The sequence below is a fragment of the Pararge aegeria genome, chromosome 20 (genome assembly GCF_905163445.1).
Source record: "Pararge aegeria chromosome 20, ilParAegt1.1, whole genome shotgun sequence".
NCBI classification, from domain to species: domain Eukaryota; kingdom Metazoa; phylum Arthropoda; class Insecta; order Lepidoptera; family Nymphalidae; genus Pararge; species Pararge aegeria.
Window position 1 is genome coordinate 9,147,585 of NC_053199.1, and position 23,509 is coordinate 9,171,093.

Here is a 23,509-nt window from a genome sequence, read left to right on the forward strand (position 1 = left end):
TAATATTAAATTATTTACTTCATTTACAATAAATTAAAGCTAAATTCGGTAAGAAGGATGCAAGGCCTTGACGTTATTATTTATTCTTTGACCAAAAAATATTCACAATCCCGTTACGCTTCCACTTTTTGGTAAATTTGACGATTACATAGTTTTTGTATTGTAAGTCTTTAAGTCGTTAAGTCAATATTTTGACCTTAAATTAAAGTTTTTTGGGCGATTTAGAAACAGGCCAGACAGAAAAGAGTGAGTGAGTTTAGCTAACATTCTTTATCTATTTTGAAGTTGGTGAGCATTTATCTGTCTATGCAGAGATTTGTTTGTGTTTACAGTTTTGATAATCGTTTAAATATAAGCCTCATACAAATTTTCTTATTACATTCTCGAAGTGAACTGATAACCATTTAAATTATTTGCAGAGGGATTCAAAGACAAGGAGCGTATGATGGTAAACAAAATTCTGCCAGAGATTGGCACGCTCAAGGACAATTGTTACCACTTACGTAGGCACATATGGAATGATGTCAATGAAGATTGGCCTTTCTATACAGAGGAAGAAAAACGTATGCTCAAGAGGTGTGTTAATCATGTATTTAAAATACAAAATTCCTTGAAAGACATTAAAAAATCTTATAAAATCAGCATTAATTATAAATTAGTTTTTAAAAGTGCGCCCATCCCAAATGTGACGTTATAATGTTTCGATCCTCGGAAACGAAGACTCGGTAGTAAAGATAATAAATAACAACTGGTATGCACTGGATGTAGGATCGGGGTAGGCTTTAAGAAGGCTCACGACATATTTTGTAAATTCTCCAATACGAGCCATTAAGAAATGATTTGTGGTATGTATGGTCATTCAAATAATTATTTCTGTGGAAAATTTCTGAAAATTACCACGTTTAAAGAATTCGCCTTTGATCTCGCGGTAAATGCCGACATAGTGTATGGCCCTTTCCTCGCCCCACACACATGATGACATTGCGTCAGAAAGCTCCGTCAGACCTCTGTATGATTATCTTTACCCTGTGTTTTTACCATATTTATAGTAAGTTGATTTTGTATACTCATTGAAAGTACCAGCGCGCAAGTAAAGCTGAGCTGGTCTACCGCGGTCGTCGCGGAAAGAGAGGGTACTGCACTCCCCACACCGCGCCCATTCGTTGCCCTGTTGGGCAGCGGAGTTGTATCACTGTGTACTGATTACACAAGCTATTACCACAGTAGGAATAAGAGACACTGAAGTATGACGCTTTTGATCTCGTGCTGAATTCCGACGTTGTTTAAACAGCGTAACGGCATCGGCGAGGCCAAGATCCTCACAGTGGCACCCGTAGTATGGGACCTCACCTTGTCCCGCACTTGCGCTTACGGCACGATTTTGTCGTCTAGACGGCTTATTCGGCCCTCTTTATAATCTACAGTGCCTTCCGATCCTTACTCTGTGCTATAACCATTGTTCCGATGGTATTTGCAACATGTATTTATTCTGTTATCAAGTTTTTTTATATAATCTTGTGTTAGATTTCCATATAAATCATCTACTTTCCTTCCTACCCTAGTAGAATGCCGTTTGCTAGCTATTGTTATTTATAATTGTATAGTAATAATTGACAATAAGTACATGGTGAATAATTGACTATAAGCAAAGCAACATTCATAAGAAACGCGTCCTACAAAGTGCTGCCTTGCATTCATGAACCTTAAGAGTGTGTTAAGCTACATGTGCCTGTACAACCAAGGAACATAGCAATGCTTCTTGGCGGCACTAATAAACATTGTGGTAATAGAAGACACGTAATGACATTGGAACTGTTATCACTCCCCAGGCGGAAACCTCAAAACCTCACACCACCCTTAAGCAGCGACTCTGCCAACTCGCTGTCGCCGCGCGCTTCCCCCAGCGCCAACAAGCGCGGCAGTAGTGCGGGTGCGGACGACGCGCCCGCCGCGAAGAAACGCATCTCCCACTACAGGAGGCCCTCGCCGCCCTCCTCCGGCTATGCGACCACCTCCTCCGGCGAGCGGCACGCGTCTGACAACGAAGACGACCGGACAGCGGGTGAGTCCTAAACCCTGCCCACTACTCAAAGACCCACTACAGCACGGCTAGCATGAGCGGGAGGCAATCTGTCTTCTCCCATAGCGTTTGGAACATCGTCGCTAGGGTTGCCGAAATACCGAAAGGCAGTATTCTTTAGGATATATTTCGGAGAGTGTGCTCAAGAACTATTTGATATAGTTGCCCTCTCGCCTTTTTACCATCGAACCGCGAGGCACCGTAAGGATCTGCATCCCTACGAGGGCAATATACCGCGGACGTGTACGAAGCGCTTCGCATCTTCGTTTCTAATACGCACCGCTAGGATCATGAATGCTCTTCCAGCTTCGATTTTCCCCAGTTCATACAATATGAGTACCTTCAAATCAAGAGTGAATAGGCATCTTCTAGGCAAGCGCGCTCCACCTTAGGCTGCATCATCGCTTACCATCTGGTGTGATTGCAGACAAGCGCTCGTCTATAAACAAATAAAAAAAAGCTGTATCAACTCTGACTGCCGATTCGCGCAGTGGGCAAAAGAAGGGTCGCTTCTTTCTGAGTCCTTGATTTGAAAGCTATTTCGATTTCCGCACCTGGAAAATGTTTTTGTGATGAACATTAATGTTTTTCAGTGTCTGGATGTTTATCTGCATTTTATAAGTATTTTTTGTATATTATTCTTAACAAAATAGCTACGCTTACTTTTTTTGGGCTAGATGGCGATGTGTCTACTGTCAAAGTATAATTATTAATATGTATATATTATGTATTCATTTTAATATTAACTCTTCGAGCATTGGCGCTTAGGTGGAAATAATATACAAATTATGTATGTGTTATAATAAAATGGGGTGAACTGCTCCTGTTGACGTGCTAAGTCAGGTTGACACGTTAATTTTATCCCCTGACAAGGGATTATTACTTTTTTATGTTCCCCATAGGGCACGGTTCTCCTCTGGGAATTTTCCAAAAAGAGCCAGATAAACTTTCGTTTCGAAAGTTTTCTTGTCTAAGTAAGACACATAATAATTGGTCTATCAAATGCAAAAGATTTCTCAATTCTGAATCGTAGATAGATCAGCGATAAATAAAAAAAACCTTTATTATTAGTTTTGGTTATATGTAAATAAAAAAAATTTTGTAAGACGCGATTGCTGAGCGATCTGTATCATCGTGTTGTGGCCCTAGGCCCGTTCCATGTAATTCAAACACCCCGAGCCTTGTTTGTCTTTAAGGACAGGCCTACCCTGTCTATGGGAGCTCGGGACCTCTTTGGTAAGCAGACGTGTGCGCTTTAGCACTACAATCATGACGTAAATCAAACGGAGATATGCAAGAGTGAGGTTGAAATAGGCAATCTACCCACAGGATCATATTCAAAAATTCCTCTCTCTCTCTCTCTCTATCTCTCTCTCTCTCTGCCCCCCCCCCCCCCCCCCCCCTCTCTACATGCATTGGGGTCCACTTAGCCTCTGGTTTTGGCAGGTCTACAAATTTAAAATGTAAGTACATCCGCTAGTGGAATTTTAACCTCGATACAACCGGCAGGTTGGCACGAAAGTTGGCAACCTTGATTCGCCGACTTTCTCTCCGATGTAAAAAAAATTCAGAGTAAGCAGATCGCATGCAAGCATAAAACAAACTAACTGCCGAAATGTTAATTTAGCTGGTAATAGGAGACTGATGAATTCAAAATATGTTTATCCTGCTATTTGTATTGAAATGAATCATAGGATATAATAGTTGTTTATTAAATTAGTAATAATGCCATTTAATGTCTTGAATTTTAATAATTGCAATATGTCACACGTTAAACTAAATAATTTCTGAGTTTGATGGATTCATTGTCAATTAATCTTATGTATCCCACGCGATTCGACTAAGCCAAGGAGCCAATTTCAATGAGTAATTTACAAATAAATTATGATTAATTCCATCAGTAAATGTAGTAAAATAGTTTTTTAATAGCGCAGTTTAATTGCGATTTGTTGCTCGCTATTAAGTCTTACTAATATTATGAATGCAAAAACGTGTTTGTTTGTTTGTCCTTTCTTCACACCCTAACTTGGCAACCAATCAACTTTATTTTAGGCATGGAGTTGGTTAAAAGGACGGAGAGTAACATAGGCTGCTTTTTATCCCAGGAAAACAAACTTTTCCCTCTGGATTTGTTAAAACCGTAATAAACGCGGACGGAAACCCCGGGGAACAGCTTGGTATCAAATAACTGTTACTTATGTACCTCCCACGATGAAAAGGGGTTAAGGCCGTAGTCCACCACTTGTAACTTAGGTTTTGTTTGATTTTTCTTTTATATCCTAACGTGACTTGTCGCGTGACGTCTGACGTTTAAATAGTAGTATATTTTTTTATTTATATTGGAAGCTGCTATCATCTGTCAAGTCCTTCATATCCCATTATTAAATTGGATATTTGCTACTGTTTTGTTTTAAAAAAAAAAGTAAATTTGATGTTAGCAGCATCGATGTTGTTTTCTATTGTGTTTGCATTTAGCGTTGTCACATAAAATCTTTATTTAGTTTTCCACCTGCTATGTTTAAGTGCTTGACACTTTGACACCTTATTTTTCCGCTATTTGTCATTTTACTTTCGATTTTTGGATCATAACGATACTGGAATAATACCAAGAGAAAGTCAAACGAAACCTCAAGGTCTACTCAGTGATTAATCTCGAGGCCTCGTCTTGTTATTAAATTCTCGGCAGTGCATTGCTCGGGTCGTCCAAAATTTTACCTTAACCTTAAAGGGGCTAAAATGAAAATTATATGCAGTGAAATTAGTTACCATTTCCGTAGTTAATTCGTCCCGGGACCTTGTAGCATTTTGCATTCATCAGATTGTCGAAAAGTCAAGGCTCCAGTTGAAATTTAAATAAATGGTGCTTATTAAATTTTTGCTTATCAAGAAACAAAATGCATAAGGGTTAAAATAAATAACTATGAGATTGAGGGAATAGATAGTGCACCTGTATATTATGAAAATTAAGCTTAATTTGCTTTAATAACTTCCGCGTAGTTGTTATGTCTCTCCAGAGATTGAACATCGTGGCGGAATCAAATCGGAATCGGAATAAAATCTCCTCCCACAATGTAAGGTTAAGGCCGTCGTAGTCCACCACATACGTTTGAGAACATTATGTAGGACTCTCAGACATGCATGCAAACCCCCATTATTTTTACAAGTGGTTGTCCAGAAAATATTTAGAATCTGTGATGATCAATAAAATGATTGAGGAAGAGTTTTAAGTGATAATAATGGAAATTTTAATGTATAGGAAAAATAGTTTCCAATCGTGTTTGTAGGTCCTAGAGAATCAAAAATAAACATCCAGAAACACATTTTAAATATCAGTCATTATCTTTATTTTTTACAAGTAGTGGGTTACGATATGTAGGACGAATAAATAATGCGTACCCTTAATGCAACAAAAAAGCATGTTGAAGGTCACATAATGTGTATTACAAAGTTTTTATTTATGCGAAGAATTTTCCTGGTGCTCGTATATGTAATACGAAAATTAGATCAATGCTGTTACAACGTAATTTGCACACAAATAGATGTGTTTACAAGCGAAGCTGATAACACCATGCTTAGTTGGACTTTACGCGTTAATTTGTTATTGACTCTATTCCATACATTACTGCCGCAGTAATACTTGGACCATTATCTAATACATTCCATGCAATATTATAACTTAAAGGATATAATGAAACTGTTGTTTTGTATCACTCGATAGGTATTTATAGAGGAAACCATAATCCATTAATTGTAACGAATACTACTTTATTAATGGGTAGAAAAAAAAATTACACTTGTTCTAATAAAGCGATCACTGACTTAATTTATTTTTATTACACTTTTATTAACTTGACAAATAGGGCAACTGATAGGCAGATGTGTTAAATAAAAACTGGATAGAAAATATGCAATAAAGTATGGCTTACTAGTTGTTGCTCGCGATTTAATTCACGTGGTAATTTTTGTGTGTTGGTGTTGTTTTCTGAAAACAATGAAAAAAAAAACATGTCTATATTTTGGTCTGTGGCACAAGAAACAAATCACATTAGTACATTTTCCGGGATAAAAGTAGCCTATCTTCTATTCTAGGCTATAATCTATTTCTGTGCTAAATTTCATTCATATCTGTTTTGCCGTTCTGGTGTGAATGATTAACAAACATCCATATTTTTTTTTATAATTTAGAATATATTATTGGAAAAGAAAATAGAATAATCCAAAACATAATGTCCAAATTTTTATAGATAAATTGTTTTTTATTTAAGCTTGACTTTACACTAACTCTGATTTTACGTAAAATCAACCGATTTAGTAAAATATATTATCTTTTGTACCGGGTAATGGACATTAGAACATTTTAATCTTTCTAGGAAGATAATTTATATATTTCTTTCTTTTTGTTTCTAGTTAAAAAGGACAACGGCTACACACTCAACTTCACTACGGTTAAGGATCTCTGCCCCAGTCCTGTGAAGGCGAACGGCTTTAGTAGAAGTAGTCCTCCTGTAGAGCAAACTAGTATTACAGGTAATATATTATTATAAATCCCTTTTCAAGTGCAAGGATCATTATTAAACTCTCTCCCTATTCAATAACTATGAAAGCACTGGCGATATCTTTTGCGATTAGTATACAACAGCTGTCGGTGTCGAATTATGAGTTTTGTATGAAGACCGGTTGGCCACTTCTTGGTCAAGTTCATTGAGTTGGGGGGCTGAATTCCGGATTATACTGCGTCACTAACGATGATAAACAAGTACTAACAATAACTGATAATAATCTCCTCTTTCTAAGTACTGATAATAATCCTATCTTCCTTCGAGTGTCTTACGAGACGACTAATGGTTATAGTTGAGATCGGACAGCAGCGCCCTCTGTGCTGTGCTCAACTGCCATCTACTGCGATCACCAAACCATTTGCCCAGCGTGGTGGTTTAGGCCAACCCTACTCTTTGGAGGGGCCAATCTAGGACCTTTTGAACAATGCCGCGTAACGGATTTTGTTAAAAAGAAACGTACGTTTTCATTGCATTTAAAATATGTGCTAAATGTGTTTGTATCAAAATTAGTTTTCTGCCCCTTTTGTTAAATTAGCAAAAGTGTCATGATCATGAAACCATTACAGACCCATTACGGGCATGGGTCTCCTCTTAGAATGAGAAGGATTCAGACCTTGAGCCTCTTAGTTAGCGTGATAACGCTGGCCATATGCGAATTGGTAGATTTCACCTTTGAGAACGTAATGGAGAATGTCCAGCTGGTTTCCTCATTATATTTCCTTTGAACGTTAAAGCGAGTTATATTTTAATTGCTTAAATTGTAGAAATAGTGTCCTAAAGCTGTATTGTGAGTATGGTAGTTACGTAAATTGGCACTATTCGAGACGATATGAAACATCCTTTCACACTCCATGCGACATTAGTTAGTAGAAAGACTGGTGTGAAAAGGCATATACTAATTTCGGCATCGAGGGTAGGAGAGCCGTAGCTTAATTAGAAATAGCGCTCAGGCCGCGATTGCCAAACAGTCGCAGGTTCAAATCCTGTCGGACCCGAAAATGGTATATGCTTTTTAAATTTATAAAATTAATAAGACGTTAGTTAGGTATATCAAAAGTAGTTTTAAACCAAACCCAAAACCGTAACTTAATATTCGGCGTCTAATTAATTTGTTCCGGCCGAAACCGTTACGGAAACTGAAACTAATGTATTATTAAAGGCTATTATAATTGAGTGGCATTATTATCACTAGCATTTTAAACAGATAATTCGATAAGATAAAATACAAGACTTCAATTTTATTAGACAATCGCTATATCTTGCAATGAAATTTAGCTACAAAATTAATAATTATATCGAAAGGATAAAAGTACAAGTTTTCATCGACAGCCTATTACAGTCCGCCGCTGGACCAAAAGCCTCTCCCAAAGGGAGTATTTGCCCATAATCACCACGCTGGGCAGGTGGGTTGGTGAACGCAGTAGATGGTAGCAGTAGAACAGAGGACGCTGCTGCCCGCTCTCCGTTATATTCCCTTAGTCGCCTCGTACGACAAGGGAAATCGTACGAGGCGACTAAGGGAGAAATCCCCGGGAAGAAGAGGGGTGGTGACAACACCAAACTAACTAACTTAAAACTAACTCATAAGAGTTATAAAATTTTAAAAGCATTACCTACCAGTGGTGGTGTAGGCAATGTTTTTGTGCATGTATGAAGTGCAAGCCACTGTGTATACTATATTATTTGGGTTTACCATTTTATTCAAAATTTTAATTCTCATAAAAGTTATAAAATATTGCCTACCCTAAAAAAATTGTAACTCGTAAGAGTTATATTATTTTTTTGGGTAGGCAGTGCTTTTGTGCATGTATGAAGTGCACCCCACTGTGTATACTATATCAGTGTTATAAAACTGAAGAGTTTGTTTGGTTGAACACGCTAATCTTACGATCTACTTGTTCGAATTGGAAAAATATTTTTGCGTTGGATAGTCCATTTTAAGAAGAAGGTTATAAGCACTATAACATCACACAGTCTACCAATAGATTTGGGTAATAAATAAAAAATGCTACAAAACCAGCAAAGATTTCGATGCGTTCTCTGCGTAAACAGTTAGGGGTGGTGGTGTATTCTAGTCTGCCGTCACCACACGGCAAAGTTATATAAATTTTAAAAAATACTATCATGTTGGTCGCCTAACGTATCAATAGTAGTCAAGATTTTAGTGGCAGAGCTCGTCCAGGAAATTCTACCAAACAGAATTGCTGTGTTCGGGTTTGAAGGGCATGGTTGGGTTTATCGCTTACGTCTCAGTTCGATGGAAACAGGGCGGCACTTTGTACGATAGGCGATGAAATTCCTTTTACCGTCAGGAAGGCTATACTTGGTCCGTCGTTAAACTAAATTAATTATATTTAAAAGTAAAACTTCAATCTGCACAGAACGTCGAATTAACCCCTGTTTAACACCCGGTTAACATGTCAAGTGTTAAATAAAAACAAAACCCGCAAGCTGATTTTACTAATCACTTGACACGTTCACTTGGCACCTATACTTGATATTTAACAAAGTGTAAATCAGGCGTTAATCCAGTACTCTAAGCGTAGGTCGTAAAGGGATATATTATGGTATCCAAATTCGACTCTCCATAAAATTTTGTATAAAAATTCCTAAACTAGTAAAATGTATTTGCCTTAAAAATAGTTAATATGTAATCCAATAAAAGTAGTAGAAGCACAATTTGTGACAGAGCTCGTCCGGGGAAAAAATTACCGCTATACTTATTTCTGCTGTGTGCCGGTCTGAAGGCTTAACATATATGCTTCGGGTTGATGGACACCTGTTGACAATTGAGCTTTAATGGAATAAAAATCATCACAAGACTTCCGCTGCTGGAAATAGGTTTTGTAAGGATTTCCAGATTCATATTCTCTGGTCTGGTCTGATGTAATGCTTCGGCCGTGGCTTGTTTAGCGGTCCGGTACGATTGCGTTTAGAAACTAATGAGTAAAAAATCGTGCGCAGAAGCCCATGGATTTATCCCGGCCAATAAGTAGTCCACATGTTGAACCAGAGTACAATCCTGCTACTCAGTACTATATCTATATATAGTATGTTTGGGAAGGCACTGGCCCCTAAGATATGGGATTTCCTAGTTTAGGGGTCAGGATTCCAAAGATTTATTGTACTGAGTTTATTGTAATAAATATTTTCTATTTCTATTTGTATCTTTTCTCAACCTCGGTTGGTCGAAAAACATTGGATAGAAGCAGGCGTTACGTTGCGAAAATCCATGATATATTATGAAAATTAAGCTTAATTTGCTATACTCCGCGAAAAGCAGGAGAATCTCTATGGTGTAGTTTATAATTTCTCAATGTACGCACGATTCGCTCCGAAACCGGAGCATCCTCAGGAGATGTTGACTTTAAAATGAATAATTGTTAAGTATAGCTTGTTAAGCTTCATTTTAATAATGGTCTAACAATATTGCGCTTTTTCTGAAAACTAAAATAAATTATTACCTACTTTAAGCATTAATTTTATTGTTTCAGTAAAAGACATCACAAATACGGAACATTTAGATAGTACAGCTTTAACGTCTGTGCCTGATGATAACCCGACTGAATCGGTAGACATTGAAAGGTAAGCGGAATGCCTATTTAACTTATAATATATATTTATTAATAATTATTGTATTTTGCTGAAATAATTAAGTAAAAGCAGAAATTACTTCGCTAAAATCCATGGTACATCCATTAATTGGTATAGCATAGCATAAAAATAAAATTATAATACACTGTTAATAACAATTCTTAATTTATACACTACGATTTCAAGTTTACAAAACAAACGTTGTAGAATCACGAAGTAAGGATACTAACACAGAAGTCGACGAAGCTATCGTTCGGTAAGTTTAAAGGATCCTTATTGGTTCCAATGTTAAGGGACCTGCATGGCTCTTATACACTCTCGCGACACGGTCTAGACTTTTATAAATAAACTAAACTAAAAGGTAGAAATTAGGGTTTTCCATACCAAGCTTATTTTTAAAGTTAAAGATTATTTATTAATAAACATTGATTGTTGATGTTGGAAAAGAGCAACTGCTGAGTTTCTTGCCGGCTTCTTGGTAGAATCTGCCATCCGAACCGGTGGTAGAGCCACTACAAACAGATAGACTTGACGTTTCAAAAGTTTGTTTCAAAAGGCTTATATTAGGCCTATTTGAAATAAATGAATTTTGAAATTTTTGAATTGATTACGGACGATTGATTTGGATGGCAGAATGGCGCAGTGGGCAGCGACCCCGCTCTCTGAGTCCAAGGCCGTGGGTTCGATTTCCACAACTGGATAATGTTTGCGAGATGAGCGTGAATGTTTTTCAGTGTCTGGGTGTTTATCTGTATATTATACGTATTCATTTGTCTTATATTGATAAAGTATTCAGCAATCATCTAAGTACCCATAACCCAAGCTACGCTTACTTTGGGGCCATTTGGCGATGTGTTTATTTTCGTGGCATATTTGTTGATTTATTGATTACAGGAATAAAGGTCTTAAAATACAAATGTCTTGCAGGCAATACCCCCCAATTACGAGTTCGAGCACGCGGCGAGCGTACAAGAACGAGTTTGCGACGCTGTACACGGAGTACCAGTCGCTGTATGCGCGCGTTGCACAGGTTGCCGCGCTGTTCACACAGCTTGAGCAGCAGCTAAAGAGGGCCGAGCCCAAGTCGCCGCAACACCGGGTGAGCTATTACTCAACAGTTTATCTCATGTGGGAGGCTTCGGCCGTGGCTAGTTACCACCTTACCGACATTGACGCTATCGAATTAGCGATGACGCCTAGAAACGTATTAGGGGTATGGGTTAAATATAACTGCCACGCCTCTAACAGGTTAGCTCGATACCATCTGTGATTGCATCATCACTTACCAGCATGTGAGATTGCAGCAAAGGGCGTAATTGTACAGAAATTCCGCTAAGCGATTAAGCGTCTTTACAATGTCCAGTTGCACCGATTGGGGTCGATTTAACGTTTTATTTAAACATCATCCTTATCATTTATCATCGTCATCATCAATCTATTACCCGCCCTCTACAGGGCACGGGTCTGCTCTGACAATGAGAAGGTGTTAATTAGGCCGTAGTCCACCACGCTGGCCCAGTGCGGATTGGTGGACTCCTTACACCTTTGAGAACCTTATAGAGAACTGTGAGGCATGCAGGTATTCTCATGATGTTTTTCTTCGCCGTTGAAGCAAGTGATATTAAAATAACTTAAAACGCACGTAACTTTGGAAAGTTAAAGGTGCGTGCGTGCTTGGATTCGAACCCCCGAAAGTAAAGTCGAGCTCCTACCCACTGGGCCGTTACGTTCCACTTCTGGACACAGGGCTCTCCTAGGAAAGTAATTTAGCAATACAATGCGTCTGGGTGGGTTTTGACGATTATTAACACATGTTACTCATTGGTGTAAAAAAAAACAATATTAGCTTTTTGGTTAAGAGTTGGCCTCCATTTCGGAGGTACAGAGTACGGTCCCCGCCAAGCACCTCTCACTTTTCGGAGTTATGTACGTTAAAAGCTATTAAATATCACTCCGTAACGGTCAAGAAAACATCGTGAGGCCTGAGAGTTCTCCATAATGTTCTGAAATGCTTGTAAAGTCTACCAATCAGTTATTAGCCCAGCTAGGTGGACTGCAGTTTCCTAATTTGTTCTACGTTTAGTAATTAGGAATGGAAACATTTAGTTTTAATAAAAAAAGACAAATTGCAGGTTTTTCCGAAATCCTATTTTACCACAAACGAACAATTTAATTGCAATAATTATTTCAAGATACAAACAAACTAAACTATCGTTCGTTGATTGACATACCATGAGGAATATTTTTGTCTCGTTAATGTTGTAAAATATTTGTATCATAAAAAATAGCAGTAACACTCTCTCTCGACACAATCTCGTAAGCCTCGTAAAAAGCAAGGCCAACGTCTTGAGTCTTTAAAAGGTTACGCAGCGAGCACCAAGGTCTTATGAATAAACCAACTAACTAAATACGTAATGATATTTTTTTCTTTTTCAATTAGACAAGTTGGTAGGTATGTTTTAATTATACGTGTGAAAAAAAAGAAACAAAAATGTCTACGTGATTTACGCGGCATTTGCCAATTTGTTATCAAATTTTATTGAATGCATTGTTAGTTTTTTTCATGTTGCAGTAATGTTTCAATAGTTCTTTTTCCTCATTGGTTTACGAAGTTTTATCTGTAATCGTGATTAACCAACTATGCATTGCAAGACAAAGGAAATTTGCTTGATACGGAAACTGCCGTGTCTTTGTTCTTGGAATGTTTTACTCAGTTATTCTGACGAATTGAGTATTATTTTTGGCTTCCGGCCAAAAACCTTTGGGTGTAACAAATCTCAAAATATTTTCTGTTTTCTGAGATTATGATAGCAATTCTATTGTACACAATTATCTTGACATGTCTTAAAAGATTGCTGACCTTTTTTAAGTATTTTCCAATGACTCGAGCAGTGCTGAGCTTAAAACAATATTTAACATTTGATACTTTATTTTTATTTTAAAGTCTGATCAAAGAACAGTGTAGTAAAAAAAACCTTGCGTGTATGTAAACAGATACGTGTGCTTCACCACCCACTTTATGAACACCTAAGAAATTTAACCCCTTTCAATCATGGCTTCAGATGTTACTGTACTTTACTTTAATCGCTTATTTCCATTACATGGGTCGTTGCTGCCAAAAGAATTATCCAAAATAAATTGGTTTGTTTTATTTATTGTAATGTTTTAATTTAACATCTACCTCATCAATCTCAGCTTATGAATGTCCCACTATTGGGCACAGGTCTCTCATAGAAGAGAGGAATTTAGAGCATCGTCTCCGCGCTCCTCCTATTCGAGGTGATGCGCTTTAAAGATTATTGTCACATAAATTACTTACTGGTGTCAAAAAGCAATGATAGCTTAGTAGTAAGAACTTCGGCCTCTGTTTCGAAGGGGACCGAGTTCGATCCGTTTGTTCAGAGTTCTATCGAAAAACTATAAAAATCCCAAAGAATAATTCTATGGGAATTGCCACTACGGATAACTTGAAATATTCTTTCGCGTTTCTACAGTGGTATGAAGTTTACCTGGTCATCTAGTGTTACATATTTATTTGTACATATTAACATTTTTAATCATATCATCATCATCATCAACCCATTACCGGGCCACGACAGAACACAAGTCCCCTCTGAGAATGAGAAGTGTAGGCCACAATCTACCATACAGGCCCCGGATTCGTGGACTCCTCACACCTTTGAGAACCTTATGGAGAACTCTCAGGCATGCAGGTTTCCTCACGATGTTTTCCTTCACCGTTTAAAGCAATAGCTATTAAAATTGCTGAAACTTAAAACGCACATAACTCCGAAAAGTCAGTGGTGCGTGCCGAGGCTCGAACTCTGTCTTCACGATAGGAAAGCCGATGCCTTACCCTAGGCTATCACCGAATCTGTTAATCATGTTAACATGTTTTATATATTTACAGAAAATAGAGCTCCACATAGTCGAGGAGTATCATCGTATGCGCAACGACGTGGAGTACCAGCGGGAGAGGCGGCGGGTCAACTACCTTCACCGTAAGCTAAACCATATCAAGCGGATGGTGCATCAGTACGACCAGCTGGTGAGTATGAACGAGACAAAAAATATATCTTTACATTGTATAAAATACAGTCGCTCCACCTGTTTGTACGCTTGAATCTTTTTAACTACGCAACGGGTTTTAATGCAGTTTTCTTCATTAGTATACATTCACATTAAAATTAAAAAAAAAACACTCCAAACTGCCTCACGTGCAGTATTGCAACCGTGCAAGGTTTTTAATAAATATAATAATAATAATATAATAAATATAATTTTATAATACTAGTTTTCAATAAATTTGCTCAAATGGTTTTAAATAAAATATATTTTTAAAAATTATTATTTTACTTTATAATCAGCCATCACGAATAAACAAAGCATTTAATAAAATGCTCAAAATTTCTATCAATCTTTAAGTTTGACCAGTCTAGTCGCATTTTTCTGTATATTAATATAAGTTAACATATTGTTGGCTTACAATTTAAACTATTCGATTTTATTTGTACCCGTAACATTTAACCTAATTAGATTTAATGGCATATCAGTACTAAGATAACCTTAGACTTCTCAAGCCTTTGAAAAATTATAGTACCTATACAAATTATATATAGCCAAATTCCACAAAGTTTTATTATATATAATAGAAGAAAGTATATAATATGCAAGTAGAAAGGAGATAACATAGCATTAATGAATGTATTGTATTGCAGCGCAACCTGAAGCCGGAGCGAGTGTCGACCGCTAGCACGACGCAGGCGTACTGACACTCGCGTTACGCGCCGCCCGTTCGATGCCTCTAGTACACTAACACGCATCACCAAGCATCGCAGCAGTTAAGTTGGACAATTTACGTAACGTAACGTACCTAGGAACTACGAGTGTCTCCCTCTAGTGGCACGTACCGCTAACTCGGCCCAAACGTGTTGAATGTTCAGTGCGAGCCAAATTGCAGTATTGTAAATGTGTGTAATTAAAAAATAATAAAAACGACGGTAGTTTTAAGCTATCCGTTATCGAGATTCCTATTGATGCTGCCTTAATTCGGTCTGAACTCAAAATATACAGTTTAAAGTAAATGAAAAAAAAGACTTTGGAAGTTGTATATTGTGCGGATTGGACGACGATGCACGGTTTTGTATATGAAGATGATGTATTTACAATTTGTACACACATAGGCTTTCTGCTAATTTGGTAAATGTTATATTGTTTGGTCGGAAGTGTTTAGTTAAAATAAAAAAAGAATATTGTTATATTGCAGCAAAATACGTTTAGTTTTATGGTTCTTCCATTATTTTTATAGAACGTAACGGTTAATTGATGTGATCGATCAAGACACCAATGGGAGGTTAGGTCTTCGCGTTATACCGGATATGAGGGCCCATATTGAATTTTTAAGAAAACATTTATAAACCTAGCTAATTATATTATTACGTATTTTCGGACATTAAACTATATTTAATGTAATATCAAACTTTATTTTTTTACCGGGGACTTGTGTATTTCTGTTTTGATTACATCCAATATGTGTCAATGGATGTTAACGTTTACATGTTCTCAAAGCAGAAAGACACAAAGGTTAATATTGTAACATAATGTTATTTGCTATTGTTAGTAGTGATGGGATCTTGAGCAAGCGACTAATCAACATTGTTGGATCCTGTATTTGTTTTTATCAATCGGTTTTTATAATGTAAATAACTGAAAATATTTTATATTTTATAATATCAAATAGTACATAATAGTCCAATAGTAGAATATTTGTTCGTCCACATTTTATTCCGCTCGAATAATATTGCCGTCTGAAATTATTGTTGTCCAAATGAATTTCGCTTCTAGATATTGCCCTTCGATATAATTTCGCAGTATAACGATCGATTATGGAATACTGCACTTAAATGATATGGTTTAAAATAAAACGAAACCGACTTTATGAGCTAATATAATATTACAAGTACGGTAGTTACTAAACTACTGCACTAATTTGCGAGTGATTTAGTTTCTTCTGGCGGTCCTTAAGACATACACTATCCAATACAAGAAAAAATATTCATATTGGTCTTTCTACAAAAGTTATGCGTGAACATCGACGAAATTACATGCCAGATACGGGCCATATTGATAACTTTCTTCGTTTGAAGTCTGTTTAAAATTGTAATGGCAAAAGTCCAATTATAAGAATGACTTTTAGATATTCACCAAAATACAAAATAAGATTGTTCAAATTGGCCGACTCAATAGCTAGGCGTGAATATCAATGAAACGTATACATACAGACCTAGTTTAGAATTATCTCTTGACTTTGCAGTCGGTTTAAAAGTATCCTTGACGGATGAACGGCCTTTTTAAAATGATATGACATCATCTTATACTGTTTAGCGCAATATCGTCCCTTTCGCTTCGATGCAATCCATCCATTTTTTAACGTTGGACGTTCATTTTGTATGCGTCTTGCCCAGCTTGCATGTTGTATATAGTAATATTATATATAGAAAAGATTTATCATGTTCTTGTTAAATTTTTACTGTGGGTAGTGGAATATTTTCAGTTAATGTCCTCCGCCCACTATATCGACGCCAATCCGACTCGACTAAAAGCATTGGAACGTGAGCGTTATGTTATGTGACACAAAGTCATAATTTTCAGCCTTTTAACATCTCGCGGCTGGCCACAGATCTCATCTCTCACAGTAGTGAGTGTTTTACAGCATGGGTCCACCACAGTGTGTGTTAGTGGACTAGAACGATTATTATCACATGTTAGTGATAATTAACGAGACCGACGTCACAGGGGATGCACCGGCAATTTCCCAACTCCGGGCTGGTACTTAGAATTTTTAACAGAAAGACCCAATACCTAACAATTGCTATGCTAATGGGTATGCTAATCACGAGCCGTAACATTGCAGTCACGTAAAGTTTACTTTTTAAAATGTTTGCCAAAGCGTCCTGCATTACCAATAATGCCCTACGTCTCATGATATAAAGCTGACATTTCAATAGTTTAAATAGAGTCGAGTCGGTGTCGAGTTGATATGATGTGCGAAGGTCAATATTCATCTTCGTGAATAATGTAATCAATTTATTACACATATTATATTATTGTCCATATCAAATTCGTTCCATGAACTCTTGGCGTGTTATTGCCGCGCATATGAAGATCTTGTCAATATCTCAGCAGCTTTAATAACCATTCATTGATGTCACAAAAAATATACTCTCAAATGAGATCAATATTAGTATTAAAAAAAGACTAGCGGCTGTAACACGGCAGACCATGGAATACGTAAACGTCGCTTAGGTAACGAACCGAAATAATACGTTACGTTCTAGTGTTCGAGGATTAAGCTTAAGAACACCTTTAGATGAGACTTTAATCAGTTTCTCAGTCCAAGGTTTCAAAACACTTCCAATCACAGATTAATCGTAATCCAGAATGGTAGGCGAAGTCACTAAGTATTGTTCACTTGTTTTACTTGAAAGTTGCTTCGCCTTTTCGCCCCTTATTTATGGTTTAGAATCTTCTTCACACGGAAATCGTTAACAACGGCAATCCTCTAGATAATTTTGATTAATAAATATTTCAGATTAGTTCTTAAGTTCCAGAAGTCTTTAATAAACATAATTTATTTCTTATTAAGGTTTCTCTAAAAAAGTTAAAAAAAACCGGTTTCAGACACGCGTCGGTCAGTCAGTGTCAAAGTTTTATTATATTAGCTAATAAATTATATTTTCTTGGTCTCGTATGAATTTGTTGAAAGGGTCGTAATGTAGTTGATTTACCTAAGCGACGTAATTTAGTAGATTTTGCCAAAATTATAAATACATTTTTATATTTAATTAGTTTTAAATTGCTATAACGTCTCAGAGCTAGCAACAACCGGCCAGTGTTGAACATCCACTAGAAGTAAGGATATATTCTGGTCCCCTTCGGAATTACCCTCCAGATACAACAATAAAAAGTAGTTATTTTTAGTCTGCATTTAGGGCCTTTGGACTTCGTACATAATGCCGGGCGGCTACTTCAAATTATACAAATAACGTTTACAAATTTTTTACCACCCATGTCAGAATGGAAGCAATCTTTTGGTTACTTTTTAGTTAAAAGTATGTGTCAAAATATAAAGAAGTGTGTTACAATAAAAAAAAAAACAAAAAACAAATTGTTTGTGATGTTCCTTTTTTTTTTAAAGCATACTTTAAAGTATTAAGTAATAAAATGATTGTTCTCATTTTCACTACAATGGGCCTTTTTGGATTGTAAAAAGTTTGTGATACTTTGTTTGGCCTGAATGTCTTAGTTAACCAGCATTATTACATTAGATTGAGGGCAGATTATACAGTTGCTAAATAACCTTACTGAGGAATAAATTTAACCAGTATCCTATAGAACAACTGGCAAAACGTAAATTTATCCCCAGAAGATTATTCAGCATTTGAAAAATCTACCCTTACTTTAATGTAACCCACAGTTGTGCGTTGTATTATTTTTAATTTATTAGTAATTTATGCCCTCCCGGAAACTCAAAATCTTGTTAAGGATTAAAAGTTTAAAAAAGAAATTATTAAACCTTTAGAATTTATGCCGTAAATACTTTATTTTGAAATTTAAAATACTCAGTCTCTGGCCCAAGTGCAAGAAAAGCCGTCTTTCGTATTTTGTCCTAAAACTAACGTCCATATTTTTAAAATGATTTAGCATTAAGTAATTCTGATTTCTTCTCTGAATAAAAAACTAGATTTTTGTGAGTTCACTTGTTTAAAAAACCTTACTTGGCTGCAAATTAACTGAAAATGGCAAGTTGATAGAAATGCGTTTTTAGTTTCAAATTATTTAAGCATTTTTACTTTTATAGACATTATAATATAATAGACAATAAAACTAATAACTTGAATCGTTTTTAACCAAGTAGTGTACAGTCAGTAAGATTTGTTTACAAAATTCTAGTTTAAGCTACCTGTCCACCAGGAATTTACAATTATAACTTTGTGGGTTACAATTTCTACTAATGCTGATATGAGCGTTATAAAAACGAGCCATCCTGTAAGTGGAGGCAGCTTTATGAACTATGTTCTGACTTGAATTTTTTTTAAATTTATTACCACATGACATTTCAACAACTTGCCATTATTGTAGCCTATCAAAGTAAAAATATCCATTGATATAAATCTTAAATGATTATCAAATTGAGTTTAATGCACAATTTGTTTCTTGGTTTTTGGTAAAAGATTTTTACGCTAATATTCGCTTACCATCAATTATAATTAGTATAAAGTAACATTTCTTTTTTAAATACTCGCGTAACATATCTATTGAAAATTTTGAGATAGATTTACGTAATCTTGTTAATTGATGCTGTTATTTCAGTTCATTTTTGTCAATTAGTATGTCAAATGACGTTGCTATTTCCTTATTTCCATTGAGAAAGTCAATTGTTTGTACGTAACGACACACCCAGTGTCAAGTAATCGGTCAATTCATACGAAAGTGCCCTTTGTTTGCTCACACCATTTGTTATGATTTCAATTTACTCATTAAAATGCTCAATATTGTGGTCTTGATATTAGATAATTAAACTTTGCTTTTAAATCTTTATTTATTTTTCTTTTCTATTTATTTTTATCATTATAAACAAAAAAACACTCGAAATTCTACGTGTCCATGATTTCTTTATGCCTACTTGCCCCACGCTCGCGAACGTGTCGAGTACATCACAAACATTCACTCTTAACGTAAGAAACATAATTTGGTATGATAAGATCAAATCCGTTAATAGTTATATATATATATAATTAACATGTGTTTTAAATTGGTAATTAAGTTCGACGCGCAGATTTTAAATGCAAATCTTAAAAGCGCCGAGTGTTTAATTGACAATGCACACATCTATGCTAATACGTTTTCAATACATTAGTAAGTAAAAGCCATCAGAATTTTTAAAACTAATGAAACGAACATTCAAAATACTACAGCGTGATCTGCCATAATAATCTACTTTAAAGTTTTGAAAACGGTGAAATAAGAGTCAATTTACGAGCAAATGTATTGAAAAAAAAATGTTATTGTTACCAGTAGTTTAAGCGTCGATTGTTTTATTATAATATATTATTACTATAAATTATTATTGATCATTTGTTTCTTAAGAGGAGGTAATGTTTTCCTGTATAAAAGTCAAAAACCGTTATGATTGAAGTGGACATTGTGACAATGCATTCCATTTTTCTGAACCTTTAGCACTGTTCATTGATGCACTAGGATTCGGAACACATCTAACCGAAGATACGTTGCTAGCTGAAATTGTTATAATCAAGTTCCGATAAATTATCTTTTATTTTAAACAAGTCCCACGAAAGTAGACAATTAATGAAAACGAACTAACGTTATTTGCATGGCAGAAACAAGAATATTAGTATTTGTGTATTTTCTCTCGCAAGTTTAAAGTTATCATTCTTATCTCCTCGTTGGCGTTTGTTGCGTTGTTCGTGTATGCATTTTTTGTGAATCTATATTAATTTGTAGCGTTTTTCTTAGTGATTTTAAACAAATTTCTCTATGTGCAAAATTTCTGGCCCCAGAATACTAAACATCTGTTTTTCTATTTTACATTTATTTGGTTACTTACACACGTTAAAATAACTTACTGAACTATCACTTTCAGGCATTTCCTTTCAAAATATAAATAATGATATAAATATTAAACTGTGACAGTGCCAATACTGATGGTACAAAAATCTTAAACTTACCAGACGGGAACAATAAGCTATCAATTTCCTACTATTCTCTGTTGTGATAAAATGGCACTATTTTTAGAGTATCAATCGAATAAGCATTATATGAAAAGGGAGTATTTAATATTCGCGTCAAGAGTTAAGTGAGCGAAAATTTTTGTACATATCTTAAAATATGTCTACTCTATAATGTCACCGATAATACGTGACGTTACTTCGATTAGATGTATCCCATGCCTTATCTCTATTAATATCGGCTGTCATCTCGTTAGATATATTTCTATTTATTACTTTTAGCTATATAATAATGCCAACTTCTATGGCGTGTACGGTGTGATCTACTATATATTTAAATAAAAGTGCATCAATTAATATACGACATACAATGTGCAGACCACTTAAAAATTATAACAAATTTTATATAGAAAGTTGATCTTATTAATGCCTTTCTTATTAAATTGATATCTGATATACTGTCGCAAAGGGAGTTATGAAATGTCGAACCGTTGCTCGATTGTTACCGAATAAGTTATTAGGAGGTCGGACAGAAATATTTGTATTTTGTCATATTTATACAGATGATAATATCTCAATGTAATATCATAGTCCATTGTACAGTGTAGGCGATATTTAGAATAACAAGTAACATCAACATTTTTCTTATATCCTAGTTAGAGATATATTAGTAATACTAATTCCCAAATGTATATTGAACTTTGTCGCGTGACAAATACGGCACTTATGTTATCCCTCGTGTGTTAAACATTTTTGCCACGTTCTTTAGTATGATAAGTAGGTCTCAAAGTCAAACAGGTTGTGTTAACCCCATACACGTATTATGAATTATGATCATTACAATGAATTTTGGCCTATTTAATTTATACTATATTTATATATGTATACGTTTTAGCCTAAGTCGCATTTGTCACGCGCGAAATCTAACACATTATACTTAACATAGCTGATATTATAACGGCTTAAGGCGGGCGTACGTGAAGATCCTTACCTTACATAATTTGTTTAGATGTAGATGTTTGAGTTTGCGTATTCTGATCAAATGTTATTGTAAATTTGCTGTACAGTAATCAGAAAATGGCCGCCGACTAACTTCGGGCCGACGCGACTGCGATCTCGCAAGACTGTCGATTAACCGAACAACTTAAATACTATGTATTATGTCGATGTAAATAGAGTACGAATTAGACATTTAGACGCGTTAAGGGATATAATCGTAGTGTTTTTTACTTTGTACGGATCGCTGTAAAGTTTATAGAGGGAGAAATGTAATATGGAGATTGATCGCGGTGAGTGTCGGTACTGGCCGAAGGCTTGACGGCGGCTGCAACGTTGCTGCGATATTCCTTGTGCCCCATGAAATATCAGTGCATTATAATAATATATGAGTCAAAGATGTATAGACGATGCGGTAGTGTTATTGTGTATAGAAGTGTTTATACAAGCTCGAGTCAGGCGGAGACCGATCCTTGCCAGCCGGTTCGAGCGAACGACGACTAGCTATGAATCCTGACATCGGCTCACGTTAATTAGCTTTTAAATATTTCATCAAAATATAAAATACACAAAAAAAAAATGGATATAAATTTCTCGACCAAGTGCTGGTTGTTTTTAAATTATTAAAATGTAAAAAAAATTAGATTATAAAACAAAGTATAGGTACAATTTATGAATTATACTTTTCTTTTTGGCATTTCGTGTAACAGTGGAAGGGACTTAGCTTTTTTTGCTACTCAGAAATCAACTATATACTTAATTATGTACAGTTGTTTTCAAGTTCTGATAATTTGTTGAAGCTACAAAATAATGGATGTTCCTTTTGTGATTTATTTTGCTCACGTCCTCTTCCATTGCTTAAGTTTTTTGTTTTGTCAACTGTCTAATTGTATAATTTGTTAAGGCAGGGTAATGCAGATATGAGAAGAGGTACTTTTTTATTTTAAACAAGATTGATAATTTGTTTGAATGTTTCAATTGAGTTGATTTAATCCATACAATGGAATTTGTATTGTTATGAAAGGAGCAAGAGTTTGTTGTTTTTTTTTAATTAAGTCATTTTGAATTTTTGAAGAATAATGAGGCAGCGATTAGTTACTTATGTTTGTCAAGTTACCACAAAAACAATAGTCAGGTTTGGGCTCTCTTTGGCTGTGTCAATTTTATTAAGTGCAGATGAACAGAGACTGCGTTCAGTAAGAATAAAGTCAATACATCACACAGTACATAAGTTGAAGAGAGATTGGGAAGAGTATTGTTATAAAAGGTACCTATTCAAAATCTGGATACACAGACTAACTTCTTACTTACCCTAGAGTCAAGCTGTATTGCTACAATGTGCATTTATGCCAACTTCATTTAAGTTTGTATTATGGGATCAGTGCCAAAATTTTCTCCCTTCTTGTTTAGCTCAAAAATATGCAATTGTTAGCATGCTTGAAGAAACAACTGAGTTAATTGTTTAGTTAGTCTGCCATTTTGTGAATATTTTGTTTTGATAGTAATATGTAAATCTTTTATAATATATTTGT

The 23,509-nt window shown here is 35.6% G+C and overlaps 1 protein-coding gene across 1 annotated transcript in view; it reads left to right on the top strand.

Annotated features, from left to right (window-relative positions):
• LOC120632751 (RNA polymerase II elongation factor ELL) overlaps positions 1-23,102 on the top strand; it is an 86,789-nt gene extending 63,687 nt beyond the window's left edge. Inside the window, exons 7-13 of the mRNA XM_039902741.1 lie at positions 420-576; positions 1,830-2,062; positions 6,488-6,607; positions 10,134-10,224; positions 11,161-11,332; positions 14,144-14,281; positions 14,952-23,102. Coding sequence (XP_039758675.1) covers positions 420-576; positions 1,830-2,062; positions 6,488-6,607; positions 10,134-10,224; positions 11,161-11,332; positions 14,144-14,281; positions 14,952-15,005 — 965 coding nt within the window. The 3' untranslated portion in view covers positions 15,006-23,102. The remainder of the gene's footprint in view (positions 1-419; positions 577-1,829; positions 2,063-6,487; positions 6,608-10,133; positions 10,225-11,160; positions 11,333-14,143; positions 14,282-14,951) is intronic.
• The last annotated feature ends 407 nt before the right edge of the window (positions 23,103-23,509 follow it).